General features: G+C 41.5%; 1 protein-coding gene across 1 annotated transcript; it reads left to right on the top strand.

Annotated features, from left to right (window-relative positions):
- The first annotated feature begins 2,111 nt into the window (after positions 1-2,111).
- On the top strand, positions 2,112-25,473 carry LOC127439520 (tripartite motif-containing protein 16-like protein). Its single transcript, XM_051695690.1, has 7 exons — positions 2,112-2,187; positions 21,565-22,150; positions 22,321-22,416; positions 22,560-22,793; positions 22,880-23,033; positions 23,167-23,226; positions 23,502-25,473. Exons 2-7 carry the CDS (start codon positions 21,569-21,571, stop codon positions 24,044-24,046), a joined length of 1,671 nt encoding a protein of 556 aa, XP_051551650.1. The 5' UTR covers positions 2,112-2,187; positions 21,565-21,568; the 3' UTR covers positions 24,047-25,473.
- Positions 25,474-27,185: the final 1,712 nt, after the last annotated feature.

Here is a 27,185-nt window from a genome sequence, read left to right as displayed (position 1 = left end):
TATCGACTCGTCCCGCAATTTCTAAAAAATGCAGAAATCAGGGTTACAGGGAGGCATTTACAACAGAAGTGAATCCAATCCGTAAATGTTAAAATATTCACTGTTAATCAACTTTAGAGCTCAAATAGTACCTAGTGCAGTTATAACAGAACAATTTATGTAGGTGCAACTATAAAACGATAAGCTTTTAATTTCTGGTAATCAATATTATGCCACAGAATATTCCTTTAATGTCTTTTTTGTTGGATGTTTAATTTAATACTGTAGATGAACTTAATTTTGTGCCATGTGATTTTTAAAATGCAATTTTTAATTCTTCACATGCAGGATTATGAAAATGATATTTTTATATATTTTGTTTTATACTGCTACATTGTAATATTTGTATGATTTATATAAATCATATTCACTCAGCCTCTGTTTTTAGAGTACAGTAACTTCATGACAACTTAAATGTTAGAGAAAGCTTTGAGTTTACATTTTCTGATTGTCCCAAAATACCACATTACCACAAAATCACTTCTGTTATTGCTAAAGTAAAAAAATCTTTCTCATGAACGTTAAACAACGTAACACCAATGGCACCATTTAACTCACTATATTGAGCAGCCTCTTCTTTCTCTGAACTCTTCTTTCTTTTCCACAACTTTTTGTTTTTTCAAAATACAAGTTTTTATCATTGATGACATGAAATGGTTTTTCAGGCAATTGCCAAATTCAAATATATTAAAAAATAAAGAGTCAAATTTTTCATTTTATTTTAAATTGTGTTTTTTGGCCATTTGAAATCTTAGCTATATCATGTTCTTTTCTATTACGTGATTTCAATCTTTATTCAATCATTATCATGAATGTTTAATCTCACATCTAGAAGGAATTAGTTATTAAGTGGTGCAAACAGTGCAGACACAGCGAGTAAAGTAGCAAGATATTAAGATAAGATATTAATGTAGGCTATATGATTCTCTGGCCACCTGTCCAGTGTGTTTCCCTGCCTTTGGCCTGAGACAACTCGGAAAGGCTCCAGCATTACCGCAACCCTACATACAGGATAAGCCTACACACTCTCACAGCGAAATCGTACGGATTCATACGACTTTTATAAATTTGGCTAATTCTGCACTTGTATGAATTTGTACGAATTCCACTACAGCCAATGACGTCGCTTGACATCGTTTCCATCTAATACACGACAATTACTTGCTTCTGTCACACACACACACAGCAGCTTCCTATCATGTTTACACACTCGACTGATTGATTAAGTTTAGATAAGGGGTTTGGGTAAGGGCATAATATTAAGAAGTATGTCCTGAATGCCTCCTGCGCAGAACCAGCGCTTACTTCCGCATTAGACATCCAGGCATTTGCACTTGATGACATCGTACGAATTTATACGAATGAACTCGTACAAAATCATACGAAATAGCCAACTTGTAAAATATGTACAAAATTTCACGAGACTGGGTTGGACAAGCGGCTATAGAAAACTGATGGATAAGATTCTTGTATGCTTATTTCATCAGAATGTGTTTAAATCCATTATACTGTTATCCTTTTTTACATTTAATTAAATGCTGCACTGCACTAATGAGATTTTTTTTTTAAAAAGTCTAACAAAGAGAACATTCCCAAAAATAACCAAACGTGACCAAATGCTAGCTAATGTTCGGGGAGCATTCTGTGTTTGCTGGGTAGACCGGGGTTGATTGGCACACTTTCCTCTGGTGAAGCAAATGTTAAAACACCCCATGAAAATTATTTCAAAATGACTGGAAATGAACTCTGTGCCAACCAAACCCGGTCTGTCACCCGTACAGTATAAATGTAATGTAATGGTGCCAATCTAAATATTTTTTAATAAGCCTATTACAGCCATGCGGGCCACGACTACTGTTTTTATTATTTATTTGTTTGTTTGTTTGTTTGTTTGCATCTGGCCCACATTAGAAAAGGTTTGGACTCATCCAGACATGAACACTGTATAAAGTTCCTAATTGATTGTAATTCATGTTTAAACTTGTGAATGTAGGCGTTCACTTACTAGTAACGCCTGTGGATTAGGAAATCACCCAAGAGCACCGACTGAGGAATCACTTCATATTATATTCATTCAGGAGCTGTCTTCACAAACACACAGAGACTAAGAACATCTTTTTGATTGTGTCGTGATTTCTACAGATACAGGTGAGTTTATAGGTGCTGCTGGAGTTATATGGAAACTTTGTGCATATGATCACATCTGTCATTATAGAATATTCTGGATTTATTCAAGTTTTATGGGTTAATAGAGAGTCATTCTGTCTGTTTTTGTCATAAGATACTTTTACTTTCTGTTTTGCTTAAACGCGAGTTGGCACACAGTTACTTTGACTCATCGCATCTGGAAATGTGTTTCCGTCAAAGTTTATGATCATTCTTCTTATTGAATAAAAAACAGATCCTCAAGCGAATGTATAAGTTTATGTGCATTTTGGGGATGCTATTCGCATCTTGGTGTTTACATCAAGCATTTTTTTATGCAATGTCCCAAAATGCACATAAAAATAAGTGGATGGAAACCCAACTACTGAAGCACAGATGAAGCGTCTTTATAGACAGTTATTTCGGAAAATGAATGACCTCGGAGCGGACGTGTTATGTTGTTGAAACCTGATTTATCAATACACTAAGAATTTATTGTGGGGGTCGTGGGTATAAATAGCCTACAATGGTCCTCTTTTGTCCTTTAAAATAGTAAAGGTGCTGAATGCAATACTTTTCTGAATAAAGGCTTTAAATGCGCAAAAGGAAAACCAGTACGACAGTAAAAAGAGAAATAATGAGACAGTCACTTCCTAGTAAGTGTTGTATGAGGGTGGAGTTTCTGGTAATCTGTAAGTATGTTTGTTAGAAGGTCAGACAGGAACATCAGGATTTCTTTTCACTGGCTTCAGGTAAAAATCTCATATCTCGCTCAGACACTCAAATTAAAACATATAAGCAAAGAGTATAAATTGAAATAATTGAATGTCCATTTTGATATTCTATGATAACGCACATTTTTAAACAAGTTTTTATCAATAGTTTTTAGTATTGAATGGATTATAAGTATATTTGTAATCAAAATTTCTCTTGCTTCGTTCATTATCTTGGATTTATCTCTTTACGAGCTCATCACGGTGCATTATGGGATTGCCTACCATGGGAAGGATATGATGCTTCCTTCAAATTTGGCCAAAACTAGATATTTTAGGAGGGAGCAGAATTAAAACACCTACCTTTTGGAACAACCTTCTTTTCGGAAGCGTGCCTGTGATGCCTTAAATTGCTCACTAGCTCAATAGGTTTTGGAACAGACCCAGTATGTTGGCTTGAAAAAGCAATATTGCCCATGATAACCTCTTAAAAACGATCAGGGCAAGGTCAAAAGTTCACATTTGTGATATTGGGAAGAAACTGCTGCTCTTTGTTATAGCTAATAAATATGAATCTCCTACCAAACTTGGTTGAAATAAAAGTCAAGTCATTTTTATTTGTATAGCGTTTTTCACAACACACATCGTTTCAAAGCAGCTTTACAGAAGATCAGGCATTAACAAAAAATGAAACTGGAATATCTTTAAAGTCTTAGAGTCATCATTGTGTAGTTTGATTAAATATGATTGTAGATTGTGTATAAAAATAAACAATTAAATAATAATTGTATTTATAACCCCAGTGAGCAAGCCGAAGGCAACTGTGGCAAGGAACACAAAACTCCATAAGATGTTGATTAATGGAGAAACCAGGCTCACTGTGGGGGCCAGTTCCCCTCTGACTAACATCATGAATATAATGCCAATATTATTTAATTATGTGTAGTGCAAGTCATGGTTTAAAATGATTAAACTAAGTAAGTGTTAAGGGTCAGTGTTTAAAAAAAAGATTTTGTATGAACTGTAAGATTAACTACTAATGTCTTTGAAGTTCATCCTGGATTAACTGCAGAAATTCACATAGATGCATTGTCCTTTGTAAGTTGGCTGATGAAGGCTTTTAATTGTTGGCAATTAATTGATAGTCTATGTATTCCATTTTAAGAGTGTTGTCCATCATTAGACCAAGGTGATGCAGGCAGAATCACATAAAATAATAAAGCAATGATTATGTATGGCAGGCTTCAGTGTCTGTGTTTCCTTGGTGACACAATTGGTGAACTCGGGTCAGCAGCAGTTACATCCAGCAAGGGTTTTATGTGTATGCAGCTCTCTGTACACCAATGAGCTGTAGAGATTCGCTATTAAAGTATATTCTGCATTGCATTAATCTAGGATTAGAACAGAAATTATACGTATTACACGTTAACACTGTTAATCTGTACACACTGAATCATGAGTAATAGGTGGGTTTAATTTGGAAAATGCATCCCTTTGTGGATCAGATTGATACCATTGTTGAAAGGTTGTAGTCTCACAACAGCAAATGCACCAACAGACCCGTTTTTCATTTATATTGTGTATATGATAACCTTTCTGTCATCATACAGTTATATCAATTTATCAAGTAGATTTAACAGGCACATACTGTAAGTACAGTTATCTTAACATATCCACAATATATTCATATAACCAAAAACATCTTGTGTACATTAAAAAAATAAAAACGTTCAGCAAAGTTGACTGGACCAGCAGTGAATGTTTACAGCACAAAACTTTAAAATAATGTGACATTACTGTCACTCGCTCCTCTACAACTGAAGGATCATGGGAAAATATCAAGAGTTACTCACAAATGATTCAAAGCATGACTTCTGTCATATTACAGTAATATACGGTAATACAGTGCATCTGGAAAGTATTCACAGTGCTTCACTTTTTCCACATTTTATGTTACAGCCTTATTCCAAAATGGATTCAATTCATTATTTTCCTCAAAATTCTACAAACAATACCCCATAATGACAACGTGAAAGAAGTTTGTTTGAAATCTTTGCAAATGTATTAAAAATAAAAAATGAAATAAAATCACATGTACATAAGTATTCACAGCCTTTGCTCAATACTTTGTTGAAGCACCTTTGGCACCAATTACAGCCTCAAGTCTTTTTGAGTATGATGCTACAAGCTTGGCACACCTATTTTTGGGCAGTTTCTCCCATTCTTCTTTGCAGGACCTCTCAAGCTCCATCAGGTTGGATGGGGAGCGTCAGTGCACAGCCATTCTCAGATCTCTCCAGAGATGTTCAATCGGGTTCAAGTCTGGGCTCTGGCTGGGCCACTCAAGGACATTCACAGAGTTGTCCCGGAGCCACTCCTTTGTTATCTTGGCTGTGTGCTTAGGGTCGTTGTCCTGTTGGAAGATGAACCTTCGCCCCAGTCTGAGGTCCAGAGCGCTCTGGAGCAGGTTTTCATCAAGGATGTCTCTGTTCATTGCTGCGTTCATCTTTCCCTCGATCCTGACTAGTCTCCCATTTCCTGCCGCTGAAAAACATCCCCACAGCATGATGCTGCCACCACCATGCTTCACTGTCGGGATGGTACTGGCCAGGTGATGAGCGGTGCCTGGTTGCCATTCAGGCCAAAGAGTTCAATCTTTATTTCTCATGGACTGAGAGTCCTTCAGGTGCCTTTTGGCAAACTCCAGGCGGGCTGTCATGTACCTTTTACTGAGGAGTGGCTTCCGTCTGGCCACTCTACCATACAGGCCTGATTGGTGGAGTGCTGCAGAGAGAGGTTCTCCTCTCTCCACAGAGAAATGCTGGAGCTCTGTCAGAGTGACCATTGGGTTCTTGGTCACCTCCCTGACTAAGGTATTGTTTGCAGAATTTTGAGGAAAATAATGAATTTAATCCATTTTGGAATAAGGCTGTAACATAACAAAATGTGGAAAAAGTGAAGCGCTGTGAATATTTTCCAGATGCACTGTATATATATATATATATATATATATATATATATATATATACACATACACACATATACATACATTCACACATACACTTATGTAGTGCAAATCTAAATACAAATCGGTTATATACAGTGCAAGGGAATGTAATGGCAGAAGAGGTTGGATGTGCTGGATAATATAAAAAGACTAAGCTGTGTATTGCACATTAATTATTGCTCAATGGGGAGGTTTTAACTGTTCATGAGATGGATAGCCTGAGGGAAAAAACTGTTCCTGTGCCTGACGGTTCTGGTGCTCAGAGCTCTGAAGCGTCGGCCAGAAGGCAATAGTTCAAAAAGGTAGTGGGCAGGGTGAGTGGGGTCCAGAGTGATTTTTCCAGCCCTTTTCCTCACTCTGGAAGTGTATAGTTCTTGAAGGGGGCAGGGGGCAACCAATAATCCTCTCAGCAGTCCGAACTGTCCTTTGTAGTCTTCTGATGTCTGATTTCGTAGCTGAACCAAACCAGACAGTTATTGAAGTGCAGAGGACAGACTCAATGACTGCTGAGTAGAACTGTATCAGCAGCACCTGTGGCAGGTTGAACTTCCTCAACTGGCGAAAGAAGTACAACCTCTGCTGGGCCTTTTTCGCAATGGAGTCAATGTGTGTCTCCCACTTCAGGTCCTGTGAGATGGTAGTGTCCAGGAACCTGAATGACACCACTGCTGCCACAGTGCTGTTTAGAATGGTGAGGGGTGTCAATGTTGGGGTGTTCTCCTAAAGTCCACAATGATCTCCACCGTTTTGAGCGTGTTCAGCTCAAGGTTGTTTTGACTGCACCAGACGGCCAGCTGTTCAACCTCCCTTCTGTATGCAGAATCATCGTCATCTCGGATGAGGCCGATAACAGTGATGTCGTCTGCAAACTTCAGGAGCTTGACAGAGGTGTCCTTGGCGAAGCAGTCGTTGTTGTAGAGGGAGAAGAGTAGTGGGGAGGGCGCACATCCCTGGGGGGCACCAGTGCTGATTGTACAGGTGCTGGAAGTGAATTTCCCTTGTCTCACAAGCTGCTGCCTGTCCATCAGAAAGCTGGTAATCCACTGACAGATAGATGTGGGAACAGAGAGTTGGTGTAATTTAGTCCGGAGAATAGCTGGGATGATGGTGTTGAAAACTGAACTAAAGTCCACAAAAAGGATCCTTGAATATGTCCCTGGTCTTTCCAGATGTTGCAGGATATAATGCAATCCCATGTTGACTGCATCCTCCACAGACCTGTTTGCTCGATAAGCAAATTGAAGGGGATCTAGAAAGGGTCCAGTGATGTTCTTCAGGTGGGCCAACACCAGTCTCTCAAATGACTTCATGACCACAGACGTCAGGGCGACAGGTCTGTAGTCATTAAGTCCTGTGATTCTGTGATGTGACTAAAGATAGCTCCTCGGGCATTTGACATTTGAACTACTTTTTATTTACAGTTTGCTCTAGGAAGTGTAAAATTAATTACGTTGTACACTGTTTGTTTGAGATTAAGTTGATAAATTGTGCACTTTATTTAACAATTTGGGTGCAGTTCGCTGGTAACCATAGGCAAAATGCCAAACACTCATCAAGCTAAAGGCAGCCATGATGCTGGACGTGATTCTCCAAGCGACTTTGAGTGCCAGGGTATGGCAGATTAACTGCTACTGTCAGCACTCTATGAGCCACGTCTGATTCACATGCAAACCGGATCAGCATACTTAAAAAGGCAGTCGTCTTTTGTGATGAATTCATGAAAAATTGATCACGACACTTGCAAAAGAAGTATCACTTCTGAGGGCTAAATGTGATGACTTGGAAAGCAGAGCGAGATGTAACAATATTGGAATTGTCTGCGTTAATGAGGGAATTTAAGGCTCTCAGCCGACTCAGTTTGTTGCACAGATGCTTCAAGATATAAGATATATAAACTTGACATGGAATCTGTTGTCGATTAGGGCTCACTGGCCACCACCACCCAAACCAAAACAAGGCGAGCCCCCATCCGTAACTATTCGTGGTCAGGCTGCACTACTATCATGACAGGGTAAACATTCTTCGAAAGGCCAGTGATCCGGGAACTTCACTCACCCATAACGGTAAAAGAGTGCACATCTTTCCTGATCTGTCTGTAGCTTTCTCCAAGAAACCTTTGCTTCTTTCAGCGGGGTGAGACACCTTTTAAGGGATATGGATTACACTACAAAGTGTAGACCAGCATAAAATTGTCAACCCATTGGATGCTGAAGCTTCGTCAGATGTCAAACAGCACCTGCTTGTGATTCTGTCGGACTGGTGCATGACATGTAGGCTGACTCTTATTGGCAGACTTTGTAGTTTTGCATACTTTTAATTAGTGTACATTGAAAACATTAACTATGATGTGAAGCTTTTTTGTTTATTCAATCTTTTTTTCCTAATGATAATGACAAAGATGACAATATTGTTATGGCAGAGGCTATTTGCACTAAGTGTAAATAGTGTTAGATGCTATGGTAACACTTTGTAATAACTACATGGTATAAAGAATCTGTAAAGCGTTAGTTTATAGTCAATTTATAATTTATAAAATATTGTTCCTACATTAATAAGCTACATACAAATAGTTTGATATTTGTTTATATTCACTGTAGCAAATGATATATTATTGTTTAATAAGTTCATTTATAGGCAGTTTGATCATTTTTTTTTAACATGAACAAGGCATGAATTCATAGTAAATAATTATATATGTATTTAATTGGATTTACATTTAAACGTAATTCATGTATTTGTTACTGTTATAGTAACACTTAATATTAAAGCAATTATTATTTAATATATAGTCCGTAATAAAGAATTTACTATATGCTAACTATATCTAAAGTGAGAAATATATACAGTATGCCTATATAAATTAAACATTTATTAATGATCAATTACTCTGAAAACTTGGCCGTGAAATAACCATCTCCATAGCATCTCAATCACAAAGGGCAAATTCCAAACAGAATAATAAATAAATAACAATAAACCACAGGGTTTAGACTAGCCTACAGGAAAATATGGACCCTGTTTTTGGTGTATCTCTCTGCTTCTGGCTGTCTACCATCTTACGTATGCGGATGAATGTAAACCGCAGAAGAGGAGAAGTATCTGTTATAAAAGGGCTATAGCACTTGCCCGAGTGTTTGAACATGTAATATGTTCTGATTGACAACCTTGCTTTAAAATATATCCAGAGGACACACCACCCAGGGTCATGTGATCATAAATTTGAAAATTACTTCCTCGAAGTGACCCTCGCATGTAAAACTCGCTAACGGCCTTGTGGAAGGGCCCTTCGTGGAGGGCTTGAGTTGCTCACTTTCATTTGGAACACCCCTTCGTGTGGTGTCCCCTTTCCATAGTGCCCTTTAAGAGCGCAAAAACGCTGTTTGGAATTCGCCTTTTGGCTTTTTCTCAATGTGCATTATTTTGTTCTTACGTTCTTGTGGACTCCTTTACATCATCATTCACTGCCGTAGTTCAATTCCAATCCTCAAGAATGGGAGAACGCAGGAAATTACCCGGATGTGTCCTCGAAATCGAGGATGCATCGGATGGTGACTTGTGGGCAAGAACTCGGTACTACGGTGGCAGATGAAGGACATTTATCATTTTGTTTTTCCTCAAGAGTTTCCCGCTGTAAGCTTGCGATCGTCTGGTGCTCATGAGAGTCGTTATACTCCATCAACATTTGTTGTTTTTTTGGGTGTCATTTTAATACAGTGATAACCATGGAGAAAACAAGTGTTTACATACTTTTATTCTTTTAATATGTCACTAGTCCTGCAAAACCTCACCTCAACAGGAAGATTGCAGCACATATCAAAGCTCACAATAGATGCATTCCACATCCTCCTGTCCTTCCGAGTTCATTCTTCCAAGATAGCTTGGCAAGACTGGTCTTCATAAGAACACAAGTCCATTCTCTGCATTCTTGGAATTGAAAAACAACCGTTGTCTTAACACAATCTTGTCTTCAAGAATCTGAACACTGCTCTTATCCATACAAAAATAGTTCATATTGACCACTCTTTTCAAGGTCCAAAGAGGGAAAAAAAATAAAAAATTACAACATACCATAAAATAAGCTATATTCTGTGTTTTATACATCATTATCTTAGACAATGTCAAGTGAATTTTCTAAAAGCTACGTTTAAATCTAGCCAGATAACCTATCATATTCCTTTACAGTTACACACATTCGCTCTTTGTCTTAAAGGGTTAGTTCACCCAAAAATGAAAATTATCCCATAATTTACTCACCTTCAATCCATCCTAGGTGTATATGACTTTCTTCTTTCAGCCAAACACAATCGGAGTTATATAAAAAAATATCCTGGCTCTTCCAAGCTTTATAATGGGAGTGAATGGTACCTTAGATTTTGAAGCCCAAAAAAGCGCATCCATCCATCATAAATGCAATCCATACGGCTCCAGGTCGTCTTCTGATGCGAAGCGATGCGTTATAAATATCCATATTTATAACTTTATAAACTATAATCACTGGCTTCCGGTAATGGCTGTCCACGCGTTCACGAGAGAATCGAGTTCCGGCATATGACGTAGGCATAGCGTAAGCTCCGGTGAGAAGTGACGAATGCAGAAGCGCAGAGGATAAAGCAAAACAAAATGCCGGTCACGAATTAGAAGTCAACAATGAGGATTTTTAAAGAAAAATGTTGGAGGATTTCGATATAAGAGAAGAGGAGATTGAGTTTTTTGCCCAGCCCTATTTGTTTGAACTAGAGTACACCGACCAGGAACTCACTTCTTTTCGCCGTATTCCTTTGCAGTAAACAACGCGCGCTTCCGCGTTCATCACTTTTCACCGTAGAACGCACAGACGGCCGTTACCAGAAGCCAGTGATTATAGTTTATAAAGTTATACATTACAAAAATGCATCGCTTCGCTTCAGAAGGCCTTTATTAACCCCCTGGAGCTGTTTGGATTACTTTTAAGATGGATGGATGTGCTTTTTTGGGCTTCAAAATCTAAGGTACCATTCACTCCCATTATAAAGCTTGGAAGAGCAGGGATATTTTTTAATATAACTCCGACTGTGTTTGGCTGAAAGAAGAAAGGTATATAAACATAGGATGGCTTGAGGGTGAGTAAATTATGGGATAATTTTCATTTTTGGGTGAACTAACCCTTTAAGCCTGATATGCTGAAACCTGCTCCGTTAATATTTTCACATTCACAATTATGAATGACATCCAAATTCACATACTGTTCATGACATATTTTCAATTGGAGCATGCTAAAAATTTTACTTTTTTAAACCATTATGTTGTTCCTGCAACAATTTAATGACAACTAGACAGTGGTGCATATTGAACTGCAGCAGAACAGCAACAAGGATATCAATTATTAGGAGGGACAGTCTGGCCATTTCTGATTATTTAGGGGGACTTGTCCTTGTAATTGTGGTATATTTAAACCGCGAAGAAGAAACGTATATTTTCCCTATATATGTTCCAAATGGGATAAATCAGCCTCGCCTCTCTCATTGTATCTGTATGAGAATTAAAAAAGGTGGGCGAATTCGGATTTTATGTATTTTGACCATATGAATGTAGTAATGTGATAAAATTATGGTATATCATGCTCTGTTGAATATATTCATACTCTGTTGAAATTCATACATGAAAGTAAAGTTGACTGTTTTTAATTGTCTTTTGTTCCATGTCAATGAGTTCAGTCTTTTCTACACTGTACAAATGACATTGTGTCATAATAGTGAACTGATCAAACATTTAAACAATGAGGAACTATTGCAGCTGACTTCACAGCACAGGGGTCTTGCCTTTTGAGTATCTTATCATTTCATGGAGTACAGTCAAGAATGTAAACATTTAACATCTAAAACATATTCACAGGGAAAGGATTGAAAAGGCATAAAACATAAAAGGAAAGTCTGAGCTTACTTGACTATACCATTTCCCTTCAGCATTACAAATTAAATTATATGAACTGTAGCAGCCCGGTAGAATAGAAACAATTTTGACACTTCCACTGATGTCTGTGAATGTCTCTTTTAATTTTCTTTTACATACATGTTGAATCCACACACAACATAAGAGCTAAAGATAGGCAAAATAAAATATAATTGGTATTTTAGTATGAAACATTATTTAAATAAACAAGAAGACAACACAATTGGCTACAAATTTACGCAAACACAACGATACACAAAATATAAACACATAAAATACACATTATTTACCTTGTGGCCTTTCTCAAACAGGTACTAAAATAAAACAAAAATAAATGTGCAAATTTTAGCTTTAAACTAACTTTAAACTCCATTATTCCCTCGTTTCAACATCTGTGACTCGTTAACTACTATGTGTGTGCTGATTGCTGGTGCTTCTTCCATTCACTCTCCCGTTCATCAGAGGAATCACACTTCAAATGAGTCCCGATAGGTGGAATAACCAATAAAGGGGGACAATGTGAACAAAAATAAAATAAAAGCATATACAGTATATTGTAGCTATAAATTCAGAACGCAAATAACTGAGGGTTATTTATAGTATGTACCACTTTCACTATGTTCTTTATCAGGGGATTCAGGGCCTAAAAATAAATTTCTGAAGGAGGGTTGGGGATGCCTCATATTGGGATTTATTTACTTTGTAATCATGACACAAATATATTCAATATTGTATAATGATAGTTATTAGCTATACTATTTCACCTATTTGCGTATCTCATATGGACCTGTTTTTTTATGTATTTTGTTTTTTGAACTTTTATGCATTATGGTGCTCCTTTTCAGTCACGTGTTACCCTGCAAGGCACAATTTAATCTATGCTGTAATATGCTGATTTACATTTATTGTTGTTCTTTGCAGATTCTTTATTACAAATTCTTTCTTTTTTTTTTTATTGCTCCATGTTTTTCTGGGGGTTTTTTTTATTAACAATGTTCATTGATTCCAGTCACAGATTAAATAAATATGACAGAAAATACGGAATCAAATTATATGAACTTAAAACTCTTCTCTCCGAATACCTTTTCATCTCTAGATGTAGACTTTACATTTTTTAGAATACTAGACATCACTCCCTCCTCCAATACCAAGTTTAAATCTTTCTCCCATAACCTCTTGAGAGAAGTTGAAGCTCCATCCCCCAGACTCTGAATTAACAGGGAGTAATACACTGATGCCTCATAACCTTTTCCAAAAGCAGTCATCACCACTCCCAGAGTATCTGCCACTTTAGGGGGGTGTATGCTTCTCCCAAAAATAGCACAGAGCAGGTGGCGCAGCTGTAAATACCTAAACAATGGAGATCTGGGAATCCTAAAATGTTGAATCATATTTTCAAAGGATCTCAACACTCCTTCTCATATAGGTCACTGAGCGTATTAACCTCCCTCACAATCCACTCTGACCAGCAGAAAAAGGACTTATTAATACATAATTTTGGGTTCAGCCATATGCTCGAGGCAACATTTAATTATATTTACTAATTAAACACTCTGGACACTTTTATCCATACCATGTGCAAATGCGAGATAACTGGGTGTAACTTAACTTCTCCAGTTAGTTTAATAGAAAAGCTTTGCAATGGCAAAATAGTGTCAAGAACTTCCTGTTCAATACAAAAGCAGGGAGGGGCTCTCTCTGGTAGAAGCGACCAATGAGTGAAATGTCTAAAACTGAACGCATAATAATAAAACAAAACCTTGGGTAGGCCTAGCCCAACTTTGTCAATCGGCCTGTGTAACTTATTGAAATGTAATCTGGGATGCTTACCATTCCAAATGAAGGACTTCACTATGCTATCAAATGCTATGCTTGAAATAACAGAGGGGGATATCTGCAGGGAGAGATTGTAGCAGGTAGTTGAATTTTTGAATAAAATTCATTTTAATAACATTAACCTTCCCAATCATAGATAAATGTAATGAAGCCCACCTGCCCACGTCGCTCGAAAACCTTTTTATTAAGGGGTCAGAATTAACACAAATTTGCTGGGAATAAAATGCGCAAATACTTAATGCCCTGTTTGGACCACTGGAAGGCGCCCGGCTGAAAAGCCATTACTGGGCAGTACGCTGTCAAAGCCAAAGCTTTGGATTTAGACCAATTGACTATGTATCCTGAGAACTAAGAAAAGGAATTAACAATTTGGGGAGGCAAGGCATAGATCTAGTGGGGTCGGAGATGAATAATAAAATATCATCTGTAAAGCAAAAGCTTATGCGCCATACCTCCCACCACCACCACCCCTGGAAAATCATCTTCCTTCTTATCGCAGCTGCTAATGGTTCCAGGGCAAGACAGAATAATAATGGGAAAAGATAGGGGCAGGTGCCCCTATCCAGAAGTAAAATAATCTGAAATTAATCCATTTGTTTGTACCGCTGCTACCGGGTGTCTATAAAGTAACTGATTCCATTCAATAAAAGTATTCCCAAACCTATATATTTCAAAAATCTTAAAAAGCTAATCCCATTCTACCATATCAAACACCTTTTCAGTGTCAAGTGAGATGGCAGCGGCCAGAGTCTGATCATTTGTCACTGACCATATGATATTGATGAAACGCCTAATGTTATCAGAAGAGCTGTGGCCCCGAATAAACCCCACCTGATCTATATGTATAAGAGATGTCATAACTTAATCGGTTAGCCAGAAAATATTTTTTTTGACAATATTTACATCTATCAAGGAAATTGGACGGTAACTCTTACAATCACTTGGATATTTGTCCTTTTTAAGAATCAGACTGATCCGGGCTTGTGTCATGGTTGGTGTAAGCTTTTCATTCTTTACTGATTCCATATAAACTTCTAACAAAAGTGGAGCCAGTTCTGTAGCATAATATCTTAAAAAATTCAGCGGCAAAGCCATCTGGCTTGTAGGAAACTTGCTTGTAGGCAAGGCCTTAATTACCTTACCAAGCTCCTCCAAGGTTATCTCAGAATCAAGATAATTTTTTTGCTCAGTCATCAGTTTAGGGAGTTTTAATGGTTCCACAAAGTTTCTAATATCTTCATCAGTAGACAAAGACATAGAACTATAGGGATCAAGATAGAATTCTTTAAAAGCATTATTAATATCAATGGCCGAGATAAATATTTCACCACAAACAGATTTCATTGAGGGAATGGTAGAAAAAGACTCTCTCTGCTTTATATATCTAGCCAAAAGCTTCCCTGCTTTTATCCCCCGACTCAAAGTATGACTGTCTTGCCCTGAATAGCCAAAACTCCATGTAAAATTTCCAGCAAGAAGGAAGCGGGAAGTGGGGTGGCAGTCCAGGTAAATCAGCTTTTATTCAAGCGTTTTCAGCTTCACAAACAAAGAACAGGCTTTTCAGCTTCATAAACAATGAACAGGCTTTTCAGCTTCACAAACACCAAACAGGCTTTTCAGCTTCACAAACAAAGCATCAGCTTCACAGGTAAAGAAGTGGCTTTTCAGCTTCACGAAACTCTCTCTCTCGGTCCGTGGATCTGGTGGCCTTTTATAGCCCGTCGCCATCGTCACTGAAACAAGACACAGGTGTTTAGTGTTTAAAGGCGCTTCCTCTCTCCCCAGTGACAGACACATGACCACGTCCTGCTCCACATACCCCCACCGCCTGACTCAGGCCCGGGCACCGTCTGGCCTGCCAACCCCCCCCCCCCCCCATTCCTGGAGAGGAAGTCAGCCACAACCATCTGTGGCCCCGGCCTGTGGACCACCTTAAATTTGAAGGGCTGAAGAGCCAAGTACCAACGAGTGATCTGTGCAATAGTGTCCTTCATGCGGTGGAGCCACCGAAGCGGGGCGTGATCCCCAGCAGGTAGTAGCAAAGGGTTAGGACCACCCACTTGATGGCAAGACACTCTTTCTCTATGGTGCTGTACTTAGTCTCTCTCAAAGAGAGCTTACAACCAATGTACAGCACGGGGCGCTCCACACCCTACACCTCCTGTGAGAGCACGGCCCCCAAACCCCCTCTCTGATGCATCCATCTGTAAACAAAAGGGGAGAGCGAAGTTAGGAGCATATAAAAGCGGCCAGCCACAGAGTGCAGATTTCACTCTCGTGAAAGCCTGTTGGCACGCCTCCGTCCACTGGACTGGATCAGGTGCCCCCTTTTTAGTGAGATCAGTCAAGGTGTTGATGATATCAGAAAAATTAGGAACAAACCTTCTGTAATAGCCAGCCAGCCCCATGAACTGCCCCACCTCCTTTTTGGACTTGGGATGTGGGCAGGCCGCAATCGCTGCAGTCTTATCAATTTGGGGACATACCTGCCCATGACCCAAGTGGAAGCCCAGATACTGTACTTCCACCTGCCCACTTGCGCACTTTTTTGGGTTTGCCATGAGCCCCGCCCGCCTCAGCGACCTCAGCAAGGCTCTCAGATGCTGCATATGCCTCTGCCAATCATTACTGTATATAATGATATCATCTAAGTAGGCAGCGGCATACGCAGCGTGTAGCCAGAGGATCTTATAGATGAGGCGCTGGAACATGGTGGCAGCCCCGAACAAACCGAACGGAAGAGTGATGAATTAGTGTAATCCGAACGGTGTGGAAAAGGCCGTTTTTTTCTCAGGATAATGGCGTTAAGGGGATCTGCCAATATCCCTTAGTTAAATCCAGTGTCGAATAAAATTGAGCCGCACCCAACCGATCGAGCAGTTCATCAATTCGGGGCATTGGGTACGTGTCAAATTTAGACACCGCGTTGACTTTCCGGTAATCAACACAGAACAGGACTGACCCGTCACTCTTCACAATTGCTGTGTAATTCTTCTATTACCCCCATCTAGCATTGCCTCTAATTCGTCCCGAATCACTTTTTTCTTGTGCTCAGGTATGATGTATGGCTGACTACGCACAAATACTCCCAGTGCAGTCTCGATATGGTGTTGTATGAGATTAGTACGACTGGGAAGAGGAGAAAACACATCCGCAAACTCCTTTTGCAACCTGGCCACCTCCGTGAGCTGGGACGGTGAGAGGTGGTCTCCACAAGGGACCGGGGTGAATGGATCGACTTTGAACTTCACCTCCAGCCCGAGCTCTGCCCTCTCCGGAACTACCGTCGCCATGGACACGGGGACCACCTCCCTCCATAATTTAAGGAGGTTGAGGTGGTAAATTTGATGTGCTCCGCCTCTATCCATTCGTTTAACCTCATAATCGAGATCCTCAAAGGGTCCTTGCCACTTGGTGAGCAATTTGGAGCTCGATGTGGGGAGTAATACAAGTACTTTGTCTCCCGGTGCAAATTCCCATAGCTGGGCGCCCCTAATATAGAGCCGGCTTTGTGTCTCTTGAGCTTGGAGCAAATTCTTCTGTGACAACTGACCCAGTGTGTGTAGCTTTACTTAAAGATCAAGGACATATTGAATTTCATTCTTGTTCTGGGAAGGTCCTTCCTCCCATGCCTCCTGTATGATGTCAAGCACCCCGCGGGGCCGGCGTCTGTACAGGAGCTTGAATGGGTAAAAACCCGTGGAGGCTTGCGGGACCTCCCTGACTGCAAATAATAAGGGTTCCAGCCATTTGTCCAAATTTCTAGCGTCCTCGTGCACGAACTTGCAAATCATATTTTTCAGGGTTCGATTAAATCGTTCCACCAGCTCGTCAGTTTGCGAGTGATAAACGCTGGTGCGAATCGATTTGATCCCCAACAATTCGTAATGTTTGCGTAGTGTTCGTGACATAAAGTTGTGCCTTGGTCAGTGAGGATTTCTTTCAGAATCCCCACCTGGGAGATAATTTTGAAGAGTGCCTCCGCAACCCCATGTGCTGAGATGTTGTGTAAAGGCACTGCTTCCGGATATCATGTTGCTTAATCCACCAGGACTAATACAAAACGGTATCCACGTGCTGACCGTTCTAATGGCCCAACGAGGTCCATACCAATTCTTTCGAAGGGGGTCTTGATTAACGTAACGGGCACAATGGCGCTCTTTGGGTGGCCGGTAGATTTACCAATTGACATTCACGGCATGCCGCACACCATCTGCATACATCCCCGTGAACAACAGACCGGCCCAGGCTCCCCGGCTGCACCCGTAGCAGCAGGGACATCACCCTGTGAAGGACGACGGAGAGGGGTAGTGGAGGGTGTCGGCACATAGTGCAGCCCGTGGAAGCGGAGCACCGGTTTGGGCAAATACCATTTCTGGGGGGCGGGAACAGGTCGAGAGGGTGGAGAGGAAGGGGCAGGAGGGGGAGTAGTAGGGAGAGAGAGAGACTTGGACTGCTCTGGGGTAAGCCGCCATGTGGGCTTCGGCCAGCTGGACGGCGTCATCCACCGATGTGTGGCGATGGCACTGGACCCATTCTGCAGTCTTCTTGGGCAGTCGAATGGTCAGCTGTTCCAGCACCATCAACTCTATTATGTCCTCCACACTGCGCCCTTTTTTTTCAGTGGTAAGCTGACAGTTGGCAAGCACTGGTCGGTCAACTAGCGTTTTTCTTTTTTCCACTGGCAAACCTACAATTGGCAAGCACTGGTCGGTCCACTAACTTTATTTTTCCTGTTAGCACCCATTTTCGGCAGGCATCCCAGAACTGTTATGCAAATGAAAACGGGCGGCCGGCTTCACTCAGCGTAAGGGAATGGAACCGCTGGCGATATTGTTCGGGGGTGCGGCCCACCCATTGCAGGACAGTGGTCTTCTGCGATTCATTGCTCCAAGCATTCCGCGGCCCCTGTCTTGAAGCCCTTCATGGCCCTTATCTCCAAGTTGAATTATCTGCCACTGATATCGGTGCGTAGGGCCACGAAGACCCTTCCCCACAAATGATCAGTGCCCTTGCCTGCCACGGCCACCCGCCACCCCTGCAACGGCCAACGAGCCGACGCCTACGCCTGCCATGTCCAACGAGCCGACGCCTGCCATAGCCAACGAGCCGACGCCCACGCCTGCCACGGCCAACAAGCCCACACCTGCCATGGCCAACGAACCAATGCCCACGCCTGCCACAGCCAATGAGCCAATGCCCACGCCTGCCACGGCCAATGAGTCAATACCCATGCCTGCCACAGCCAATGAGCTGGAAGCTTCGTCTGTCCCAGAGCCAGCGTTGTCAATCTCGTCTGTCCCAGATTCAGCGTTGTCAGCCTCGTCCGTTCCAGAGCCAGCGTTGCCAGCCTCGTCCATCCCAGAGACAGCATTGCCAGCCTCGTCCGTCCCAGAGTCATGTTGCCAGCCTCGTTCATCCCAGAGCCCACGTTGCCTATGTCAGCCTCCCGAAGGAGGAGGAGGAGGAGAAAGGCTTCCGTCTCTGAGTCTCTGCCCATGTACACGACCATGGAGGTCGTTTCCAATCTCTGCCCATGTACACGACCACGAAGGTCGTTTCCAAGTCACTGCCCATGTACACGACCACAGATGTCGTCTCCGAGTCTCTGCCCATGTACATGAGGTCGTACCTGAGTCTCTGTCTACGCCCACAACCACAGAGGTTGTTCCCGAGTCTCTGTCTACGCCCACGACCACAGAGGTCGTACCAGAATCTCTGTCAATGCCTACGACCACAGAGGTCATTCCGCAGTTTCTGTCAATGCCCACGACCACAGAGATCGTACCCGAGTCTCTGTCTACGCCCACGACCACAGAGGTCGTCCCCGAATCTCAGCCCATGCCCACAGAGGTCACTCCCGAGACTCTGCTCATGTTCATGACCACTGACATCATTTCCCAGTCATCCTGGACTCTTAGCCTCGAGCCTGCCACGGCTCCGCCTTCTATGGCTTCGCCCTTCAAGCCCGTGACGGCTCCGCCATCTAAGGCTTCGCCCCTCGAGCCTGCCACGGCTCCGCCTTCCATGACTTAGCCCCTTGAGCCTGCCATGGCTCTGTCTTCTACGGCTTCGCTCCTCGAGCCTCCCATGGCTCCGCCTTCCACAGCTCCGCCCCTCGAGCCTCCCACAGCTCCGCCTTTCACAGCTTAACCCTTCGAGCCTGCCATGGCTCAGCCTTCTACAGCTTCTCCCCTCGAGCCTCCCATGGCTCCGCCTTCTACAGCTGTGCCCCTCAAGCCTCCCATGGCTCTGCCTTCCACGGCTTCGCCCCTGGAGCCTCCCACGGCTCCGCCTGCCACTGCTTCGCCCCCCGAGCCTACTACAGCTCCGCCTTCCACGGCTCTGCCCTCAGAGCCTTCCACGGCTCCAGCCTCTAGTCTGTGGCCACCTCCCAGGCCTCCTGACCCTATCTCGACCCTGTGGTCGCCACCCAGGCCTCCTGATCCTGTTTCAGCCCTGTGGCCGCCAACCAGGCCTCCTGATCCAGTCCCTACCCTGAGTTGGTCTTCTGAGTCTCCTGGCTGTCCACATAATCTGCTCTGGTCTTCTGGCTGTCCGCCTGATAGACTCTGTTTTCCTGGGTCTTCTAGCCACCCACCTGATTTGCTCTGGTCTTCTGAGTCTCCTGGACGTCCGCCTGATCTGCTCTGGTCTTCTGGGTCTCCTGACCATTCGCCTGATCTGCTCTGGTCTCCTGGGTCTCCTGGCCATTTGCCCGATCTACCCTGATCTCCTTGGTCTCCTGGCCGTCCGCCTGATCTGCTCTGGTCTCCTTGGTCTCTCGGCCGTTCACCCGATCTGCTCTGGTATTCCTGGTCTCATGGCTGTCCACCTGATCTGCACTGGTCTCCTTAGTCTCTCGGCCATCCACCCAATCTGCTCTGGTCTCCTGGCCGTCCGCCTGATCTGCACTGCTCTGCTTGGTCTCCCGGCCTTCCGCCTGTTCTGCTCTTGTATCCTTGGTCTCCGGCTCCATCTTGGCCCTGCCTCCATGACCAGCCTTCCTTGGGCTTCAGGAGCCACCCATTAGAGGGGGAGGTGTTCTGTCATGATTCACTGTTGTTTGCCTTGTGTTTCTCCCCTGTCATCTGTTCCTCCTGGACTACATTTCCCATAATTCCCTGCCCTCATCACTGCCAGCTGTCCTTGATTGTCTTCACCTGTCTTTCATTTACACATTAGTCATTGTGTATTTAATGCCCTGTTGTTTTCTTAGTCTTTGTCAGTTGTTATGTGTTTTGACCTCCTGTGTATGACCAGTGCCCTTCGTGAATGTTAACTTTGTTCCTGTGTTTTCCCCTCGTGGATGTTTCTTTTATTCCTGTGTTTACCCCGTTATTTTGTACTTTGTTTACTTCACTTCATTAAACTCTTTTTAGCCGCACTTAGATCCAGCTCTCGTTTCTTCCTTCCTAACGTTACACTTGTAGAGGTCTGGCAAAACTGGCAGTAATCAGTAAGGGAAGATGAAAGACTTGAAGCTACAATAGGGGCAGTGGTGGCTCAGCAGTTAAGGCTCTGGTTTTGCCAGACCTCTACAAGTGTAACGTTAGGAAGGAAGAAACGTTGTTCAGAAGGTTGGGGGTTCAAGCCCCAGCACTGCCAAGATTGTTGGGCACTTCAGCAAGGCCCTTGACCCTATCTGCTCCAGGGGCGCCATCTCATGGCTGACCCTGCGCTCTGACCCCAGCTTAGATGGGATATGTTCAAAAAGAATTTCACTGTATATGTGCAAATGTATAATGTGTGATAAATAAATAAAATAAAAAAAGAAAAAATAAAAGAAAATAGCGATCAGCCCCCTCTGTTGGTCAAAATAAGCAGGACATCTGGTCACCCTAAGCAAAATAGTGAACTAGTTAATTTGCTCTCTCTGTCTTTGTGTAACTACAGTGAAATGGCAGAAACCAATATTTCAGTGGCTCCGTATCAGTTCTGCTGTCCAGTGTGTCTGGATCTCCTCAAGGATCCAGTGACCATTCCCTGTGGACACAGTTACTGTATGAACTGTATTACAGACTGCTTTAATGAAGATCATAATACAGGGATATACAAATGCCCTCAGTGCAGACAGACCTTCAATCCAAGACCTGCTTTATGTAAAAATGTGATGTTTGCTGAAATGGTGGAGAAACTGAAGAAGACGAGAATCCAAGAGACTCCCTGTTACGCTGGTGCTGCAGATGTGGATTGTGATGTCTGTACTGGAAGAAAACAGAAAGCGGTCAAGTCCTGTCTGGTGTGTCTCAACTCTTACTGTCAAAATCATCTTGAACAACATGAAAATCTGTTCAAGACTAAGAGACACAACTTGACTGATGCCACTGGACGACTCCAGCAGATGATCTGCCCTCGACATGATAAAATGCTGGAAATTTACTGCCGCACTGACCAGAAGTGTATTTGTATTCTGTGTATGGTGGATGAACACAAGAACCACGACAGTGTATCAGCTGCAGCAGCGAGAACTGAGAAACAGGTACACTTCTTCAGTGGAAACTCATGAGGAACAGTTCATGTACTTTATCTTCTTTATGTGTGTGTTTTTATGGTCACAAGCCAGTACTGGACTCATACAGCCATTTATTGCATCATTCACTCTTATATAACATTTTTCATGTTTATCAGTATTTATCTTTTTTCATATAGATACATTTTGAGGAAACACAAATTAAACTCCAGAAGAGAATCCTGCAGAAAGAGAAAGATGTTCAGGATCTGAGTGAGGCTGTGATGTTTCACAAGGTGAGTTTTGAGAAGATCAACTGCTGGACTCTCAGTTGTGTGTGTGTTTTACCAGTAATGTGTGTGTGTGTGTGTGTGTGTGTGTGTGTGTGTGTGTGTGTGTGTGTGTGTGTGTGTGTGTGTGTGTGTGTGTGTTTTACCAGCACTCTGCACAGACAGCAGTGGAGGACTGTGAGCTGATCTTCACTGAGTTGATCTCATCCATTGAGAGAAGGCGCTCTGAGGTGACACAGCTGATCAGAGATCAGGAAAAGGCTGCAGTGAGTCGAGCTGAAGATCTCTTGGAGCAACTGGAGCAGGAGATTGATGATCTGAGGAGGAGAAATGCAGAGATGCAGCAGCTTTCACACACTGATGATCACATTCATTTCCTTCAGGTAACAGTAATCTGAGAAAAAAGTACAGCCTTAAATGAGGGCTTATATTTTTATTTTATGTGTCGCTTGTCTTTGCACCTGTGTAGAGTTTCCAGTCACTCTCTGTGCCTCCTGGATCAACAGACAACATCAATGTCACTTCTCATCTCTCTTATGATCATGTAGTGAAATCTGTCTCACAACTCAGAGACAAACTGGAGCAGTTCTGTACAGAGGAGACCGAGAAGATATCTGCTATAGGTACATGGGGATTCATTTATTTTCAAAAATGAATTGAGAATTATTCAAGTTATTTAAATAAAAAAGGAGTTGATTTTGATTTAATATCCTCTTTAATGAGAATTAAACTGCAGATGTTATTTGGTTTCCATAGTTAAAACTACCCAGATCAATTTCGCACCTGAAAATGAGACCAGGAAGGAGTTCCTACAATGTAAGTTACTATGACAAAAACTCACACAAACACACTGAAATTCCCTCTAATAAAAAAAATGTGTCTGTTAATTTGTTCAGTAGTACATCTAAATTCTATGATATGGGTTGAGATGGATTGACGTTTTACTGATGATCTCACCAGCGATTAAAAAAAATAAATAAAAATAAAAATTATTACCTTAAACCTAATAATAATAACAAGAAGAAAGATCCAGATTATGTGTTATTTTAATGATGGAAAGTCATGAATGATTATGTGTTTGTTTCCATCAGATTACCGTCCGTTCACTCTGGATCCAAACACAGTGCATAAACATTTTAATCTGTCTAAAGAGAACACCAAGGCTTCTTACACTAAAGCAGTTCAGCCGTATCCTGATCATCCAGACAGATTTGATTATTGGTGGCAGGTGTTGTGTAGCGAGAGTTTGGATGGACGCTGTTACTGGGAAGTGGAGTGGAGTGCGAATGAAGGTGCTTGTGTGGGTATCGCAGTGACATATAAAAACATCTGCAGGAAGGGACAGCATAACAAGTGTTTGACTGGACGTAATGAACTGTCCTGGAAATTATCCTGCTCTAGCTCCAGATACAGATTCTGGCACAATAATATTAAGACTGAACTGCCTGAAGTATTCCCCAACTCCAGAAGAATAGGAGTGTATGTAGATCACAAAGCAGGAATTCTGTCCTTCTACAGCGTCTCTGACACAATGAGCCTCATTCACAGAGTCCAGACCACATTCACTCAACCTCTGTATCCTGTGTTCGGACTAGATAAAAACACAGCTGTGAAACTGTGCCTTCTAAAAGCATAAATTATAAAGATATATAATCCGTACAGTAACTCGGGTCCTTCTGGAAACCTATGTACAGTCTTAGGGGTGTCAATTAGTTAAAATTTGTAATCAGATTAATTAAACGACATGCAGATTAATTGATCAAATTAACTGCAATTAATTGCATATAGCATATTTTGTTGAGAAAGCCCCCCAAATAAAGATAATTCAATATAAATAATACATAATAGTTCCAATATTTGTACATATCATCACTGTCCGATGAAAAACTCGTGTCTCAAGAATTAAATTTTTTCAAGAGCATAGAAAAACCCTTTTTCTCATAAATAACTTTACAAAATGAATCGAAAATAACACAGTTAGTCACTTATTTTTGTCTACGAATGTGGACATACACTGTTTCTTATCATGGGTTTCAATTACAGACTTGAGTCTAAGGGCGATTTACACTTCTGTGTCAAATTCGTCACTTGCTACATTCAGCACTTGCGATTTATGCGCTTATGCTCTTTTAATCCTAAACTGGATCAGTGGGTGACACACAGCTGTCCCAAAGCATACAAAGCAGTTCTTTTGCCCATTTCTGACGATTAAGTGAATCATTCACACCAATAATGGTGACAAGAAAAAGTTAGAATATTAGGGGTCAAAATATTTTTTTTCACTAAATTAGTTTAAAAATAAATAAATAAATAAAATGTGCTTCATGTGGTAACATCTAAACGAACTTTTTTTTTTTTTTTTTTGCCTGTATGAGGTGACATTTGTCCAGTCTGGCCATCTAAAACAAGTGCATACAAGTGTGCTATGAATTCATTACATCAAAGACAAGACAAAAATAAATAAATAAATAAACTACTTAGGGTTTTTTTTGTTCTTATGCGGAACATTCTGTCATGTATTCAGTTTGAAATACATTGTATTATTGTGGCAGACGAGTGAAAAAAATCAACTAGACAATATTTAAAAGCTCCATCCATCCATCTCTATTTTTTTTTTTTTTTTGTATTATTGTTTTAATACTTTTCTTCTGGTTATGTGATCCTGATATAATTCCTGTTGGTGGAGTCTGCAAAACTGTGTTCCATTTATAGAGATAGTTTGTTCCTTACTTCCTCCTGGTATCTTTGTGTGCATTATAAAACTGGTGTTTTCAAAACTGATTTATGTTTCTTCTGTTATTTATAGCTGGGAGTCTGTGGCAGGCCCTATGGTATTACAAAAATTTGGTCCTAGTGACAATTTTGGGGTCTGTTTCTCAAACCTTCTAGCTCCACCACTAGGGCTGAACAATAGAGGTTAAAATGAAAATCATGATTATTTTGCTCAAAATTTCAATCATGATTGTTCTGTGATATGAGATTTTTATATAATACAGGGATGCATGCTTTGAACAAAAAAACAAAAACAAATCAATGTTGTCACTGCCTAAATATCACTTCTAAAAAAATAAAACACTTAAAATGACATTAAACATGTCTAATATTGAATAACGCATAAAAACTACAAACCATGTTTTTTTATTACCAAAATTAAGTCATGTTTTGCCCATGCTTTACTGCCAATGTGAGTTACTCTGTAGGGTGTTCAGAAGGTGTTATTGAGTCCACTTTAAAAGATCATTATTAGAAGGCCAAGCATCGAAGGTGCTGGAACCCTATTTTGTTTGTACTGATTTTCTTATTATTATTAGGGGTTCAAACTCAAAAGGCAAAATAACTGTAAGGATTATTATTATTATTATTATTATTATTATTATGCCCTAAAATTGATCGTGCAGACCAGGCCGTAAGGCCAAGAGACTTGAAACTTTGGAAAAAGGTAGTATTACAGTTGGCCAGCCATACGCATGGACTCGGACTGATCGGCCTATAGGTGAAGAAAACAAAACACCATACGTGCTAGAATTTTTTATTTTTTTTTCTGTGGTTCCTTGCGTTATGACAAATAGGTTTACATAAACTTTGAGCATGGACGGGGTAAAACTGCCATCCAACTCTTCTGAAGAAAGTGAAGCACTGTATTAACAGCACAATGCACTGGGTCCTCATTGTGAGATGAACACCAGTCAGTGAAAACCCACCACTTGAGGGTGTAGAGGCGCCTATTAGAAGGGACTCTAGCTTGAGAGATAGTGTCAAGCACTGTGTGCGAAAAACCATCTAATTCACATGGGTGCCGTTCAGTAACAAAACGTGTAAGTCTCACAGCTCCGACTGGGGATGCCACATTGTGCTCTGTGCCTGGGAGAGGAGGTTCCTCCTCTGAGGGATTTTCCAGGGGTGAGCTTGCACTCCTTAAACTAAATATTAGATGGAAAGCAAATTGGGGGAAACCTATACTTGCATTTTCCTGCTGGCCATTTGTGAGCCAGAGCATCCGTTCCCAACAGAGCCTGACTCAGCAAGTACCACAGCTGACACTGAGTAGTCTACTTGGAGATGAAAAGATCCACGTTCACTCTCCCAAACATCTCCCATATCTTGAGAACTGATTGAGGATAAAGTCACCATTCTCCTGGGAGTACACCCTGACGCAGAAGCACATCTGCTCCGCAGTTCAGGCTACCAGGAACGTGCGCAGCACGAATCGACTTGAGGTGCGTCTGGCTCTTCAAGAGGATTTGACCGAACTCCGCCTTGGCAATTTATGTATGCCACTACTGATATGTTATCCATCTGGACAACACACACTTGTTCTGAAGTTCTGGTTGAAATGATATCAGAGCCAGAAAGACAGCCAGTAATTTCAGGCAGTTTATATGCCATGTCAGCCTTGCGCCTGTCCAGGTGCTGAAGGCTGGATGACCATTGCTCGGGGCTCCCCAGCCTGTGTTGGGCACATCCATAGTGACAAACTTGTGTCTGATCACTTGGCCCAGCACTAGACTTGCCATGATATAATCATTTTCACACCGGTGCGGTGTTCAAGTTCAAACCAACTAACAATGGTATTACCGCTGGCTGGATGCTAGGTGGTACTATGGGGTAATTTTCGTTAAGCAATCCACATTATTTTGCAATGTGGAAGGAAGCAGCGGCAGCATTTCCAACGAACGTGTAAAAGTTCCGCTGTTATTGACTGCAATGTAAATAAATAGAGGGATAATAATACCATAATTTAGTGATATAGGTTATAAAAAAGATATAAAACTATC

The sequence above is a fragment of the Myxocyprinus asiaticus genome, unplaced genomic scaffold, assembly GCF_019703515.2.
Source record: "Myxocyprinus asiaticus isolate MX2 ecotype Aquarium Trade unplaced genomic scaffold, UBuf_Myxa_2 HiC_scaffold_74, whole genome shotgun sequence".
NCBI lineage: Eukaryota > Metazoa > Chordata > Actinopteri > Cypriniformes > Catostomidae > Myxocyprinus > Myxocyprinus asiaticus.
This window is presented reverse-complemented; position numbering and strand designations above follow the sequence as displayed.